Genomic DNA, 15,478 nt, shown 5'->3' on the forward strand with positions numbered 1-15,478 from the left:
TTTAAAGTAAGAATATTTAGCTTAGAAAGTTTTCATATATTTTAGAGCTAAATGCTACAGGTCCTCTATTTACACAAGTCTTTGTTAAATTCTATTCTGAACTTGGGCTCCCTTTGCCTCCAAAAATTAAGTCTTTTACATAAACAAGTGTACAATATAATAGACCACAAATCTATATTCATAGGTCTAAGATTTTAGTGTATAAGATACCATAATAACCTAAGGAAATATTTGTTGTTTCTGATAGCAGGGTTTTAAGTACTATATTAAATACGTCAACCTACTTTTTCTATCTTTAATACCCACTCTCCCTTGAAGGGAAGCAAAGTTTAATATAATTTATAAGGTAAGTCTAAATAAAGAAACTTTTAACTTGAAGCATCTGTTACACACTTGAGAATCTTTTCACTTGTCCCTTGCTTTCTCTTTGATTTGGCAAAGTGGGGTGAATGGCGTGTATATTCAAGAATGAGATCACAGTTGAAATAAAAAGTTCCTTTGCAGAAGTACTGTCTCCCCTCTATGAGGAGGGACTGTAAAAAGAATGGGCCTTTCAGAAATCTCTAAATATATGGAAAAAACCTTCCTCTCACAGGGACATTTCTCACACAAGACATGGTTACAGTTCTTTAGAAATTTCTGGAAAACATTTATTCAAAGGAAAAGGAAAAGAAATGCTACATCAACATGGGGTAGTATAAGGGAAGGACATAAGTAGCCCTCTCTAGAGATCTAATTTTCTCCTTTCTCTTTTCTTTTTGAAAGGGAAAAGGGAATGAGAGATATCTTACTGAGGCAAGTATGAATGTAAGAGGTATATATTGGCTCTAAAAATATTAAAAAGCAAGAGAGTTTGTTTCTTGATTCATTTATTCTCATTTTCATTATGTTATTAGAATATAAAATCACATTAGTCTTTCCACAACAATTCACCAATCTTACCAGCTGAAGACATAGACGGTGACCATAAGCAGCTGAATAATGAACTGCATTGTATCCCTGCTTGTCACGGATCCCTGGATTTGCATCATTTCGTAATAAGTATTCCAGGCACCTATATATAGTAATAACATTCAAAATTCTAAATCCTGCATTTTAACCAATGATAAAGACAGCTTGAGACTAAGAACTGACAAGTTTTCTTACAATTTCTTGCAATTCTTCTTTTTCTTGAGTAATGTAAAAATTATAAATATATCTACACTACATAAATTTGTCATTTAAATGACATTGACTGTAACTATCATAAGAATACAAGCGAAACATTCATAAGAGAATATCCTTCATTCAAAGTGACGATCTCCAAAGTCTGTCAACAAGCTCAGTATACCTGAAGGCTGGCTGTCTTTTACACAGTCACTACGTATGGCACCACCTATCCCACTCAAACAATATCTGACAGGATTAAACTTAGTGGTGGTGAGCATCCAATGTTGGCAATATTACGGCTGACATATCTGGAACACATAGTGAGTGTAGTATCTCATTAGGAAGCTAAAGAAAGGATATAAAAAAAAAATCTCAGGATAACAAGGTCAGAATTCAATGATCTTGAATCAGAGGATTGAGAAGGGTGTAAACAGTGTAAAGTCGTATGTAGGTAACAAGAAAGAGCCTCCCATGGTAGATTTACTTCATTCCTGGGCTATCAAAACATTAGAAAAATAATTTTTAAAGGTACTATACAGTTCATGATTTGTTATAATTTTCATACATTTTATTGTTAATGTAGCAAAAAAAGAGCACTGAATTAGAAATTAGAAGTCTGTAGAAGTAGTCTGATACTAGTGATCTTGAGCATATCAAATCATTTCGCCTTTATGGTAGAATGGCCTCTGTTTATTCATTTGATAGATGGGGTTCCATTCGTAATTTGTCTAATGTTGTAGTACATCTAACTAAATATTAATTCAACTGCTAGGGGGGAAATTTATAATAATCCTTGTTAAAAATTCAAGTTTCCTTAAGGAGTGCACTTGTTGTGATGAGCACTAGGTGATGTATGGAATTGTTGAATCACTTTATCGTATACTTGAAACTATTATCACACTGTACGTTAACTATACTGGAATTAAAAAAAGACTAACAAAAATTCAGGTTTCCAAAAGCATACTGAAGTTATATAAAAACAAACAAAAAAGAACTCTAAAGCAATGTAACATCTTTCAGTAACTGTATCATATATATTAATGTATTACACATATACATAACTATATCTTTTTTTTTATTTTTAAAGATTTTATTTATTTATTCATGAGAGACAGAGGGAGAGAGAGAGAAGCAGAGGGAGAAGCAGGCTCCCAAGAAGCAGAGAGCCCGATGCAGGACTCGATCCCAGGACCCCGGGATCGTGACCCGAGCCGAAGGCAGATGCCCAACCATCTGAGCCACCCAGGCGCCCCATAACTATACCATTTATATATCTATATGTTATCTATCTATAATCTACCTACCTATAAAGGCCATTCTTTTCAATGCCAACACTTATTTCTTTAATGTTGAATTGCTTAAAATCCTTTAGATCCCTTAGTAATTACTTGCAGAATCTATATTACAATATCCTCAATGATAGCAAATGTCCATTTAAGTGGGATTTTGATACTTATGTACAGCTAAAATTATTAGTCAAACATGGTGAACTGGGTCACTATGATTAAAAAAACCCAAATCTGACTCTAAAGTAACAAGATTGGTGTTTTTTGTTTTCATAAACTAGCTCTGAGGGCCCTATAGAAAGTGTTCCAGACAGTGTATAAACTGTTTGTGTCCAGTTTTCTTTCCTAGGTGTCCAACTCAGAGGTCAGTGCTCACTGGAATGCATAAAAGACCTACAGGGCTGGAGGACAGTCCCCTTGCTTTATATGCACAAACATTTCACCCAAGGGCATAACTTTTTATCTTTAATCAAGTTCTCTAGATGAGAGAGATAAAGCAGGAAGAGTTCTCCAACTGACCTGAGACCTGAGTACAAGGCAGATTCTATCAGTGGAACAAACTATTTTAAGATAACTTGCTGATACATGAGTACTGAAAAAAGATATATTTAAGGAAAGCAAAGCAAGTAGGTAAGTTCATGTTTACTTTCTAAAGTAAGAGAGCACATCTTAATGCATTTATAATGACTAGTCCACATGTACAGCATCAAATGGTTTCAAATAGATTTCTAAGTGTTATACATGTAGTAGTTTTATCAAATCATATTATTTATTTTTTTACATTCACATTATTCAGATAATTGGTCTCCTGTAACAAAACAAAGACTAAGAGTTACTTTGAAATGATAAAATTCCTTCTATTGACCTGCCTTTCAGATTTTGCTAAGCAGTATCAACTTTCATAACTACTTTATGAGATAAAGCATTATCTTTAACAAATGGAAAAAATTACTGACACTCAGGAAAACAAAAACACCTATTCAAAATCTTTTGTAAAAGGCAAAAGATTTATGTGATCTAAAGAGAAACTGGCTAGCATATAGTAAAGCAAGGACTAGATCTTAGGTCTTCTTTTCATCCAGTGTTCTTTTCATGCTACCAAATACTTCAGCACAGGGGTCAATAAGTTAGAGCGACATTTTAACCTGGGTGCTTATAAAATACTAAACCACAAAATTACTTGATCTTGACTATCTGGACCTCACATCTAATTTGCAAATAAGGTGGAGGAGAGAGAATCTATTCTTCATTTCTGATTATAAGTTAACATACACTGATTTTTATAAAAGTCAGAAAAATCAAGCTATCAATCAATATTCTCTTTAATCTCCCTCCTATGCAAAATCTGGAGGAATATTCATGGCTAAATAGCTAACTCATAAACTATACTTACTGTTACATACTGTTTATTTTATGTTAGACAAATTAAGTATCATTCCAATTAAGAACATAATTTAAGTCAGAGTGCATTTCAAACTATTTAAATTTTACCTACTCTTCCCCTACCACCCATGAGTCCCATGGCCGGTCAGAATTCTGGGTAAGGACTACTCAGCCCAGGGCAGGGAACGCGGTATTGCTACCAGAGGCCCTCTTTCCTTTACTCTCTCCCATTATGGTGTATAATAGTGTCTGTTCTTACACACACAAAAAAAATACAGCTAATCCTTATAGGTAAGGGAAGATTATAGGTACTATTCTAAACAGTTCAGATATCCTATACCTCATTTGGCTATATGAGTTAGGTCAGACTATTTTCCCCATTTCACAGACAAAAGGGGCACAGAGATGTAAAGTAACTTGCCCAAAGTCTCACAAGGGGCAGAGCCACTATCAAATCCAATATTATCTTATATACATATTCAAAATGAGTTATAAAAGGCTGCTGAATATTATAAAGTCATATACAAAAGTCAAATGTATTTCTCTATATCACAACAAAAGGAAATTTAAAGATAGATTTTGGCAATAAAAATATTTAGTACTTAGGAATAAATCTAAGGATTATAAAACTTCTAAACAAAAAACTGTATGGGGACTCCTGGGTGGCTCAGTCGGTTAAGCGTCTGCCTTTGGCTCAGGTCATGATCCCAGGGTCCTGGGACTGAGTCCCACGTCAGGCTCCTTGCTGAGCAGGGAGCCTGCTTCTCCCTCCGCCTGCCGTTCCCCCTGCTTATGCTCGTGTTCTCTCTCTGACAAATAAATAAGTAAAATCTTTAAAAAGAAAGAAAATACATTTTTAAGAAAACAAAAAAACCCTGTATGATTCCATTTATATCAAGCCCAAAACAAACAAAAGTATACAATGCTATTAGAAGTCAAAACATAATCCCATTTTTGTGAAAAATGCCAACTATCACCATAAAAGAGGATCTTGGTGAAATATATCTATATATACAATTATATGAACATAGAAAAGGCAATGGAAAAGCATATACCAAGTCTTTAACTTTGATTAGACTAATTGATTAGACTATGACATGAAATGATCTACATACACATACACAAATAGTCATGTTAATGGTTATCTTAGGAGAATAGGCATGAGAAGGATTTCTTCTTTATGTATAATCAAAAAAAAAAAAAACCACCCCAGTCTCCTCCTTTTATACACACACATGGGTATAGGGGAGATCCTTAACCATCTTGCTCAAAGCCAGCCCTATTTCTTTTGAACTGGCAAAGAAAATTTTATTTATTAATATTTAACACATTAAACATGTTTCTTGTGACTATGTATCTGAGTCATGACTGTTTATGAAGAATGCAGGCACCAGGGTGCCTGAGTGGTGCAGTTAGTTAAGCATCCGACTCTTGGTTTTGGCTCAGGTCGTGATCCATGGTCATGAGATGGAGCCCCACAGTAGGCTCCGTACTCAGCACAGAGTCTGCTTGAGATTCTCTCTCCCTCTCCCTCTGCCCCTCCCGCTCGTGCTCTCTAAAATAAATAAATTCATTAAAAAAAAAAAAAAGAATGCAGGCACTAGAATAATGGGAGTCACTAGAAGAATAAGTAGAATGAGTCAGGAAAGATTTCATGTATTTTTCCAACATTTACTCAAAGTGAAGACCAAGGGATGCAAGGCAGAAGGGAGAGTTATAATTACTTATATGTCACTCTGGAATAGCAGAAAAACCAATGTCAGAGTGTCAAAAATTCCAAAATATAAACAACTTTCCCTGGGGATGCTGACAGGGGATTAGTAAATGATCATTAAAAAAAACAAACCACAAATACACATTACTGAATAAGAGTAACTTGAAGTTATGGGGATTTTGTGTCTTTCTTTAGAAAATATTTCACACTTCCTTTGCCAGAAGTATCATGCCAGATTCTTTTATTATCTAACTTTTATACCTGGGAATTAAATCAGTGTAACTTAGAAAAATAAATCAACATTTTTTTGTTTTTTCTGGGGATAGGGAGGGAAAGAAGGACAGGAGAATCTTAAGTGTGCTCCATGCCCAGCATGAAGCTCCACACAGGGCTTGATCTCACAACCCTGAGATCATGACCACAGCCGAAATCGAGAGTCAGATGCTTAACCAACTGAGACACCCAGGTGCCCAAACGTTTTATCAATGTTACAATGCTACTGCTTAAGCCTCCAAAACAATCATTTATTGAAAGGATGCCTCTGGTATCCTAAAATGATTACCGTAGCTTATAGCTTCCAGAAAGTTCTCAGGAACAAATCACTGAGACAATAAATGATGGCATTAGATAGGACCTCTGGGATTCTGATACTTTAAAGAAATAGAGGCTCTAAGAAACAGTGCTAGAGGGGCACCTGGGTGGCTGGTCAGTTAGGCATCCAACTCCTGGTTTCAGCTCAGGTCATGATCTCATCATGAGATCCAGCCCTGTGTTGGACTCCATGTTCAGCGGGGAGTCTGCTTGAAGATTCTCTCCATTTGCTCCTCCCCTCATTCTTTCTCTAAAGTAAATCTTAAAGAAAAAAAAAAGTGCTAGATTGTTTTACACACATAATCTCAGTTTTTCCCACAATTCTAAGTACATTTTTTTCTAATTTTACAGATAAAGATTTTGCTTGGCAATCACCTGCTCAGGCTCAAAGGGGTATAATACAGAAACCCCAAGATTTAAACTGGGTCTTTTGGATCCCAAAGCTCATGTTCTTTCTAGTCCATCAGGCTGCTTGTGTAGATACCTAGAATTAAATGTTTAAGTAATAAATATCACTAGCCTATTACTCAAAACAGTTTATATTAGGTGAGAGAACTGATTTATATCACTTCAGTACTAATACCCTTCTACAAAAAAAGTAGGTGGGTTTAAAACAAAACCACAAATCCCAAACAGTATGGATTGAACATCATTATTCTCTTGATTTTTGCATAAGAATTCAGATCTAATGTAATTGTCTAAGGGCAGGAGGAACTTGGGTAATCTCTATGAGCATGTGTGTGTGTTTATGTGTGTGACCTCTCAGCGGAATTTATGTAGATCCCGTTGAGTGACACCTAATAACTAGTGTGTGGAAACAGTGGTAAAGGATTATTGGTGGTGATATGCTCATTTTAGGTATAACCTATTTTAAGAAAATCTATAAATCAAACCCTAAAGTTACAAAATTTATACACCAGAGGATGATCTACTTACCCAAGTTTACCAACGTTTTTTAAAATAAGATTTTACTTATTTATTTGACACCCAGAGAGAGAGAGCGCACAAACAGGCGGAGAGGCAGGCAGAGGAAAAAGCAGGCTCTCTGCTGTGCAGGGAGCCCACTGCGATGTGGGGCTTGATCCCAGGGTCCTGGGATCATGACCTGAGCCGAAGGCAGATGCTTAATCAACTGAGCCACCCAAGCACCCCACCAAAATATTTTCTTATTTACAAAGTCTTTACCATGGATTTTCCTTGAAGAGCCACTATCTATAAAAACATACTTCAAATAACTTCACTTCTCCCAAAATCTATCTATACCTAACTATTCTGGGTATATATGAAATTGTAGAAAGTGATCTATTCTAGTAAACAAAAAGTAGACTTTACTAGCACTTTTGAGATTAGAGTTTTAGCTACGAATCCAACATAACAAAGTGCTTCTGATAGAAATGGCTTTGATATTAGTTACAGAATTTATAATTATATACATATATATATCAAGTTATGCTTTTTGAGGGTAAAAAGCAAATATTAAAAACCAAAGAAATAGTTCTATGTTAATTAAAACTTCCTTGAAGCATTTTTTATAAAATCCTCCCCTACAAACCACTCTTTGTTTTTCCCTAAGGGTATTTTTGCTCTTAACTGACTCAGACATGGTGAATACCACAGACTGATGATCTGTCTCCAATGAATTTATTTATATATATATTAAGGTACTATAAATGGTTCTGATCAACTTTAGGTGAATATTAATTATAAAAATAATTTACACATCTCTTATTCTTTTGTTATTCAGGCATTCTTAGCCAATATTATTCCATTATCTCATTTACTTATTTAAGCAATATTTAGAACCAACAAGTGCCAGATTCTGCCAGTTTGGTTATTCCCTTTTTGGGTACCAATTTATAAGACTCTCTTACAAATATAAACTCTCTACCTCTGACGGATACTGGTGTTCCAATCTCTGCCCCATCTCCATTGGCACGGTCCCCGTCTCTTCTCTGTCCCTTTCCCTATGATAAACTCAAGACTGTTGCCTCTGAGAAGTCAGAGGGAAAAAACATGAAAGTGATATTAAGATGTGCTTTTGGCAGGGAGGACAAGAAGAGGTCTTTATCTTTCTTCTACCATATCAGTCAATAAGGCAGGTTGCTGAGCAGAAATAGGTAGTAAGCTATGATTTAGGAATAATTATGAAACCAATTTATTTCCCACACTAGACTCAAGAAAATACCACAAAAAGTATAAAAAGAAAACATAAATTTGCAATAAAAACATGGCAAATGTTGGTTTATAGAAACAATCCTTCATTCTCACCACATGATACTTACTTGCCATCTGTGTCTGATGTTGCTGCATAGTGCAGGGGTGTGCATCCTCTTTCATCAAGGTCATTCACACTTGCTCCTGATCCCACAAGAGCAAACAGGCACTGGTAATTGCAGTTGGCAGCAGCATAGTGCAGCGGAGATCTTTGGTGCCCAAGTTAATATAAGAAAAATAAAAGCCAGGGACATATACCAGTAAACAAGAGCACAGCTGACTCTTACTTGACCCAATTACAAATACTGTATTTACAATGAGCCTGAGATTGATTTCTACCATATACTAAGTCTTCTGGAGGGCTGGACAGAAAGCTAGTACGAGAAAGTAAGGTGGGAAAGAACCTCTAAGAATAGGAAATTATGATAGAAACAATTAAATTATTTCACGGTCCCCCCACAGTGACAATTCTAGTCTTCTGAGTGAATTATAGACACCTTCATATTCTGCTCAGAAACTCTGTAAAACTTCCATTTTAACAAAGCTTCCCTTATACTAATAAAAATGTTTCACAGTACCGAGGTAGAAGCTTCTATTCATGTCTCAGGAGAGGAATAAAGGCTAAGAGAAATATAGAAGCATTAAATAGAATGCCCTATTCTACCAACCATACAGTAAAGCTGCATAGTGATAACAGGTTTCTCAAGCAAAAATTGCACAGTTTTGAAGACTGTTCACTATTCAGAAGAGTTAGAGTACTGTTTTTAATTTCTAAAGACAGAATATTTACAGCCGGTTTCTTCCCAGTTATTGAATTACAACAGAATGTTACTAAAATTAGGAGTCCCTGTCTTTGAACTGCAACTCTGTAACAATTCCATGACTTTTCATTAAAAAAATATGGAGAAGGAGAAGAAAACAGAAAAGTTAAGGTAAATTAAGTCTAGGGTCTTCATGGTATAACTTCTTCTAAAACATTTACCTAGTGAAACGATAGTAAAACATTATTTTACTTTATTGGATAACAGTACAGTATAGTAATGGCATTTTAAGAAATACAATTAACCCTGAATTACTTTCAAGCTTCTAAACTCAGAATACGCTTCAGAAGCCCTCTCTGCTATTTGTAGTAAAAAATGCTTCAAGTGCTACAAAGTAACTAATATAAGATGGATTAAAGTACAATTATAAAAGTCAATTAACTATAAAAATATTGCATTGCAAAGCCAAACAAAGTGACTTTTGATTTTGTAGGTCATTAGTTCCTTTTATTAGTGGGCTTATGAGAGCAGTCTATTCCTCAAAGTAATTACGAGGTCAAATAGTTTTTTTTCTTATATGCATTTCTGATTCCCTACCATACATAATTCTGTTTACTTCTGCAGTGACCCCATCACATGCACTGAACATACATCCACACATTTCCTTCTGACACACACACCCTTTCTTGTCATACACTTTGATGTAATTCTCAAACTCGTGACCCACAATTTTGCTCACATTGTCACCTCTATTTTTTAAAATTTTTTATTATGTTATGTTAATCACCATACATTACACATCATTAGTTTTTGATGTAGTGTTCCATGATTCATTGTTTGCGTATAACACCCAGGGCTCCATGTAGAACATGCCCTCTTTAATACCCATCACCAGGCTAACCCATCACCCCCACCCCCCTCCCCTCTAGACTCTCAGTTTATTTCTCAGAGTCCATAGTAAACCAATTCAAACTGCCTTCAATCCTTTCCTGTATGGTTTTAGCACATGCTGGGTCAATTCCTACTCTAAGTAACTTAGTAGATACTGGTGGCTTTAAGTACTGCTACCATAAATGCTAGTCACAGTGAGAATGAGGATTGGCTAAAAGACTACAAAGGGATTCTGTCACTTCGCAGGTATTTTCCTACCGGTCATACCAAGGGGTGTATGCGGATGTGTTGTTATGTGCTTATGTATATGTGGGGAGTTATAGGAGGGGAGAACAAAAATTTCATATATATTTGTTACCTATTTCCTTCCTATTTCTAGTGCTCTGTAACCAAATATGGGCAGTAGAATCTCTGACAATGAAATGACTTGGGGGCAAGGAGACCTGTACTGCTGAGTTCTAGGTCTTCTGAGTTTCTTCTTGAAGGAACAGAGGCGCCACGGGGTTTTACATTTCCATGGTATAAATATGGGAGGAGGAAGAATGGTATCAAGAGATACAGAGGTGCTTTTAAGGTAAAGCTGTGGCTGGCAGCCTGGGGCTGTGGCAGGGGCCCAAGTGGAAGAAAACTGTGGGTAAAAATGAATATTTAAAAGTTACTGACTTATTTAGGCCTCTCAGTGAATCATGATCACAATGCAAAAGATGCTGAACTGTTAATTCTCAGAAGCCACTTAGAAGGTCATGCAAGTCATTAAGTAAAAAACATTAATTAGGTTCTACAGAGGAATGGCATCACAGCCTACCTCCCAAATTTGTCCTTTTTGTTGAAGTCTGCACCAGTATTCAGCAGAAGGTTTAGGCACTCCAAATTCCTATTCAGGGAAAATACAGTTAGACTTAACTGTCAATAATTTCTTAAACAAAATTGGTAGTTTAAATAAGTATCAAAGCATGTTTTCAAATGAAGACAAAGTGAATAAAATGACATGATTTATGTTTTATAAAAAATAAAACATTAAAATTCATCGTATATTTTAAGAATTTATGTATATACATATTGGCATGTTGCTAGGAAATAACAAATGAGTCATGTTGTCACTATTTAAAAGAAAGTTCACATTTGTAAAAGAGTTCCTGAGAGTCGGTTAAGTGGCTGCCTTAGGCTCAGGTCATGATCTCATGGGTCCTGGGATCCAGCCTGAGTCCTTGGGCTCCCTGCTCAGTGGGGAGTCTGCTTCTCCCTCCCCCTTCCTGCTCTCTGGCCCCCTTAATGCTCACGCTCTATCTCAAATAAATAAAATCTTAAAAAAAAAAAAAAAGACTTCCTAAGAGTTTTTAGGAACCTTTAAAACAAACCTCAAACAACAGACTTTTAATAGAATGTTTAAATTTAAATGATTTTTAATACTAAATTAAAAGAAAATGGGTTAAAAAAAAAAATCACACCTGAAAATGTTCCAATTTGCCTTCCCTTATCTTCTATACTATAATTGCTTAGATGTATCCTTAGTTAAAATGATAGGAGAGTACTGTACATGCATGCGTCTTTCTGTAGTTTAATTTTCAAAAACCTGAACATTATTACTATGTTACACTAGAAACTGTGACTGCCACGTGATCAGATAGTTGTGCTGTCTTTTGTCCCTCCCTCTGGAGGCCAGTAATATGGAAGCTAGGTTTTAACTGGAAGGTTCTTTGGTGACCTTGGAAGAACAAGAGGACCCAGTCATATGTTCACAATCCATCTTTGCATCTGAGACTGGCCTAGTGGGAGTCTTGATTCAATATATTTGTCCTCTGAAACCACTGGGAATTTTTAAAGAATGATTATTAGTAATAAAATTCTTGCAAATGATGTTTTTGATTAAGTCATCATGAATTAAATGGCTTATTTTAGATTTAGGATCTAGCTGATCAGAAACATTAGATTAGCAGCATGCTTCAGAGACCACGAGTTTTAACTGAAGGTTGTTGTTTATTCAAACCAAGAGCCTACCCTAGCAGCAGTATTTAAAACCGTCCAAAATTTTTCAATCTCCAAAATTTTCTTTTTCCTAGATATTGGTCCTGAGTAGACGCAAGACATAAACAAGCCACTGACCTTTTTTTCCCCTAAAATTATGATTAAAAAACCCTAAACACCTTCTCCAAGAACATTAGTATTACTCAGAACATCCGTAATGTTTTGTTGCTCTCATTTGAGGACATATATTCCTTTCATTTACCCAGAAATAATTTTCTCTCATAAAAAGCAATACTTCCTTTTATAGTTTTGCTCCACCTCCCCCACAACGCTTCCTTTTACAGTTTTGTTCCATCTCTCCTCCCACTCATAATTTATGACTTAGGTGGAAGAGGATTTAGAAAAAGCAATTTCTACTACTCTGGACTTTCTTCTCCCAAACCACTCCTATTATGGTTTGTTTTCTTTTTGAGGCAGCCCAGAACTAATAAGAGAAACTAAAATAAGAGAAAAATTGACATGACCAGCTACCTTCTTCTTAAAAAAGTAAAAATTTTGTTAACATACCCTCCAGCTGCAGCTGCGTGTAGACAGGTCCTGCCAAAATCATCTGGGGTATCTATATCAAAACCTGTAAGAATGAATACATCTTATATAGTATCATAGGTAAGTTACTTCATATTAAAGTACTATGTCAAGAAATGTCAAGTATCACATGCCCCCCAATCTCAAACAAAACTGAATTACAAATAGGCACAAAATTATTCAAAGTAGACAATAAGGAAGGAAATCCTGGAAAAATAAAATCTTTCCCAGATCTGAAGATAAAAGTGCTTTAAAAAAAAAGATTTTATTTATTTATTTGACAGAGAGAGATACAGCGAGAGAGGGAACACAAGCAGGGGGAGAGGGAGAAGTAGGCTCCCACTGAGCAGAAAGTCCAATGTGGGGCTCCATCCCAGGACCCTGGGATCATGACCTGAGCCTTAACAACTGAGCCACCCAGGCGCCCCAAAACTGCATCTTAAAATTAAAAAAGACCCAACATCTTCTAAGAGGACTTAATAAATGATTCACACTTGGACATATCTACAAGTGATTTTGGAAAAGCAGGATAAAGAGACTGTATTAAAATGTGGGGGGTTTTGGGGAAACAAAAAAAGAAGACTCAGTCTACAATGGTTCCACTTACCAGAAGAAAGAAGTTTCCTGCAGCAATCTGAAAAACCACTTAAGGCTGCCAAATGGAGGGGGAACATTCCATGTATGCCACGCCTGAAGTATAAGCAGGACAGTAACCGCATTACAATCAAGAATAATACAATCATTTGAATAAATTACAAAGAAACTAGTTAAAGTGGAGAGATAATTAGATGAGTCAAAACCTTTAACATTTTGGAGAGCAATTTGGCAAAAGGCTGAAGGTGACCATAGCTTATTTATTATCCAGCAGTTTTCCTCCAGGAGAATTTTTCAACCTTGGCACTACTGTCATGATGGACTCTACTGGGGGCAGGGTGGCCTTCCTGTGCATGCAGGATGTTCAGCAGTGCCCCTGGGCTCTATCCAAACCAGATGCCAGTAACACCCTCCTCCCAAAACATGACAACCAAAAATGTCTCTGGACATTTCCCTAGGGTGTGAAATCCATTCCCCCCCGCCTCGCCAGTGAGAATCATTACCACAACACAAAATGTTCAAGAATGCTCACTGCAGGAAATTTTGTAAAATTGGAAGCAACTTATGTTTGCAAATAAGTAGAATAAATAAAAAAAAATGAAATCTTTATACAATAATTAAATTTTATAAAATGAATGAACTACAGGTATTTGTAGAGATGTGAAAAAAAAGTCCAAATCTATATCTACATGGCTAAATCAAAGAGGTTGCAAAAAAAGTGTACAGTAGCATCACATTTACAGAAAGTTTAAAAGGTTTAAAACATGTTAATGAATATATCTAATAAATGTAATAAATGTAATAAAAATAGAAAGACACACATAGGAATGATAACCATCAAATTAAGTAGGGTGTTTACTTCTGCAGAGCACGCAAGAGAATCCATCTTTCAAACAAAATCTTGACAGAGAAAGTTTAATGCATAAAATAGACAAAGTGAGCTCTTTTGACCAAAGCAGGAGGCAAAAAATCTACAGATAGTATTATTTGAATGAAAAAGAAAAGCATTCAGTATATAAACATTTTTGGGTCTTTTATTTACTTTTAATAAATAGATCACAACAATGTAAAGCTCTGACTAAAACTGTGTATTATTCATAATCTAGAATTCACTGGGGTTAAAAAAAATACAAGAATATACTATGCTGGCTTACCAAATGAAATCACATTAAATATCTATTCTAGCACATCATCCACACAAATAGGAAAAAGCTCAAGCAATTAGTACCACAGTGGGCACAAAATCCATACTCCTACTTGAAATCTCTAGAAAACTGCAATTCACTTCCATCTGTGTTTCCCTGTCGGCACAGCCCTCAACACTGTGGTAAGTACTTACTTTGCAGTGTCAGCACCACTTGTAATAAGAGTGTTGATTAGCAGCTCATGGCCGTACCTTGCTGCTATGTGCAAAGGGGTGTTTCCATTCTTATCCTCACAGTCAATTACAGCTCCTGCAATAAATAATGTACTATCAGATACTGGACTATATTAAGATCAAGTCAAATTTATTACATGGAAAGTACCATAAAACACTATTCAAGCATAAACTAATGGATATAGTGATTTAACTAGGTTTCACTCACAGGACATTTAATGGGCCAGGCACTGAGGTTACAGATTTTACACTTAAAAACAATTTTGTCAACTAAGCATAAGCTTTTAACAGATTTTAAAATGATGAAAGGGTTCTGGGGTCTAATAAGTTTGGAAACCACTATATTAAAACAAAATTAAACATATTTCTTTAGAGCAAGATTTCAGAGCTTTAATGCACACACACAATGTGTCATCAAGATTGCATGCAATGCTTCAGGAATTATTTGATCACGAAACTACTACTTTTTCCTTGCAAGACCATAACAACTATTATCTTGAGGACTACTAACAAACAGTTCCCTGGAATATGGCTTGGGAAACACTAAAGTAACGTACCTAAGAGTATTTAAAGGTTTAGCTTGCCTAGTACTAATTCAAATGCAAAAGAATACAGGTTCCGAAAATAAATGAAAGTCCTAAAAATAGTTCAAAATACCCAAAAGGGGAAAAATGATAAATGCAACAGAGCTGTGTTGATGTATAATACAAATACCAACTGTGGTGGAAAGGCAACGTTTTCTATTTAGCAATGCTTAAAGAAAGCCCACACCAACTGCTGGAGAAATTGTACTTATAATTCAGGTGAAATAAAACAAAAATAAATGAAAAACAAATTGTAAAAGATACATATACGTGGCATTTTGTACTCTTTATTATTTGATTTTTGTAATATCTGAAATCAAATATTAAAAATATATAGACAGCTATAGCAATTCCTCAATACCATTCATTTTGTGGATGTTTTT

The 15,478-nt window shown here is 35.5% G+C and overlaps 1 protein-coding gene across 7 annotated transcripts in view; it reads right to left on the reverse strand.

Moving 5' to 3' along the window:
- Nucleotides 1–15,478, reverse strand: part of ANKRD28 (ankyrin repeat domain 28) — a 193,984-nt gene that overhangs the window by 26,413 nt on the left and 152,093 nt on the right. For 6 of the 7 annotated variants that reach the window (XM_028099161.2, XM_088026240.1, XM_088026242.1 and 3 more), the window contains 6 exons: nt 14,473–14,587; nt 13,147–13,229; nt 12,522–12,585; nt 10,795–10,863; nt 8,406–8,546; nt 943–1,054 (listed from right to left, as the gene is read on the reverse strand). In XM_028099161.2, the coding sequence (XP_027954962.1) occupies nt 943–1,054; nt 8,406–8,546; nt 10,795–10,863; nt 12,522–12,585; nt 13,147–13,229; nt 14,473–14,587 (584 nt within the window). Of the gene's footprint in view, nt 1–942; nt 1,055–8,405; nt 8,547–10,794; nt 10,864–12,521; nt 12,586–13,146; nt 13,230–14,468; nt 14,588–15,478 lie in introns of those variants that run through there. The other variant, XM_028099162.2, reaches the window with a different exon arrangement.

The sequence above is a fragment of the Eumetopias jubatus genome, unplaced genomic scaffold (genome assembly GCF_037043125.1).
Source record: "Eumetopias jubatus isolate StellerSeaLion01/CBP00866 unplaced genomic scaffold, mEumJub1_p1.0 scaffold_1, whole genome shotgun sequence".
Classification (NCBI taxonomy): Eukaryota; Metazoa; Chordata; class Mammalia; order Carnivora; family Otariidae; genus Eumetopias; species Eumetopias jubatus.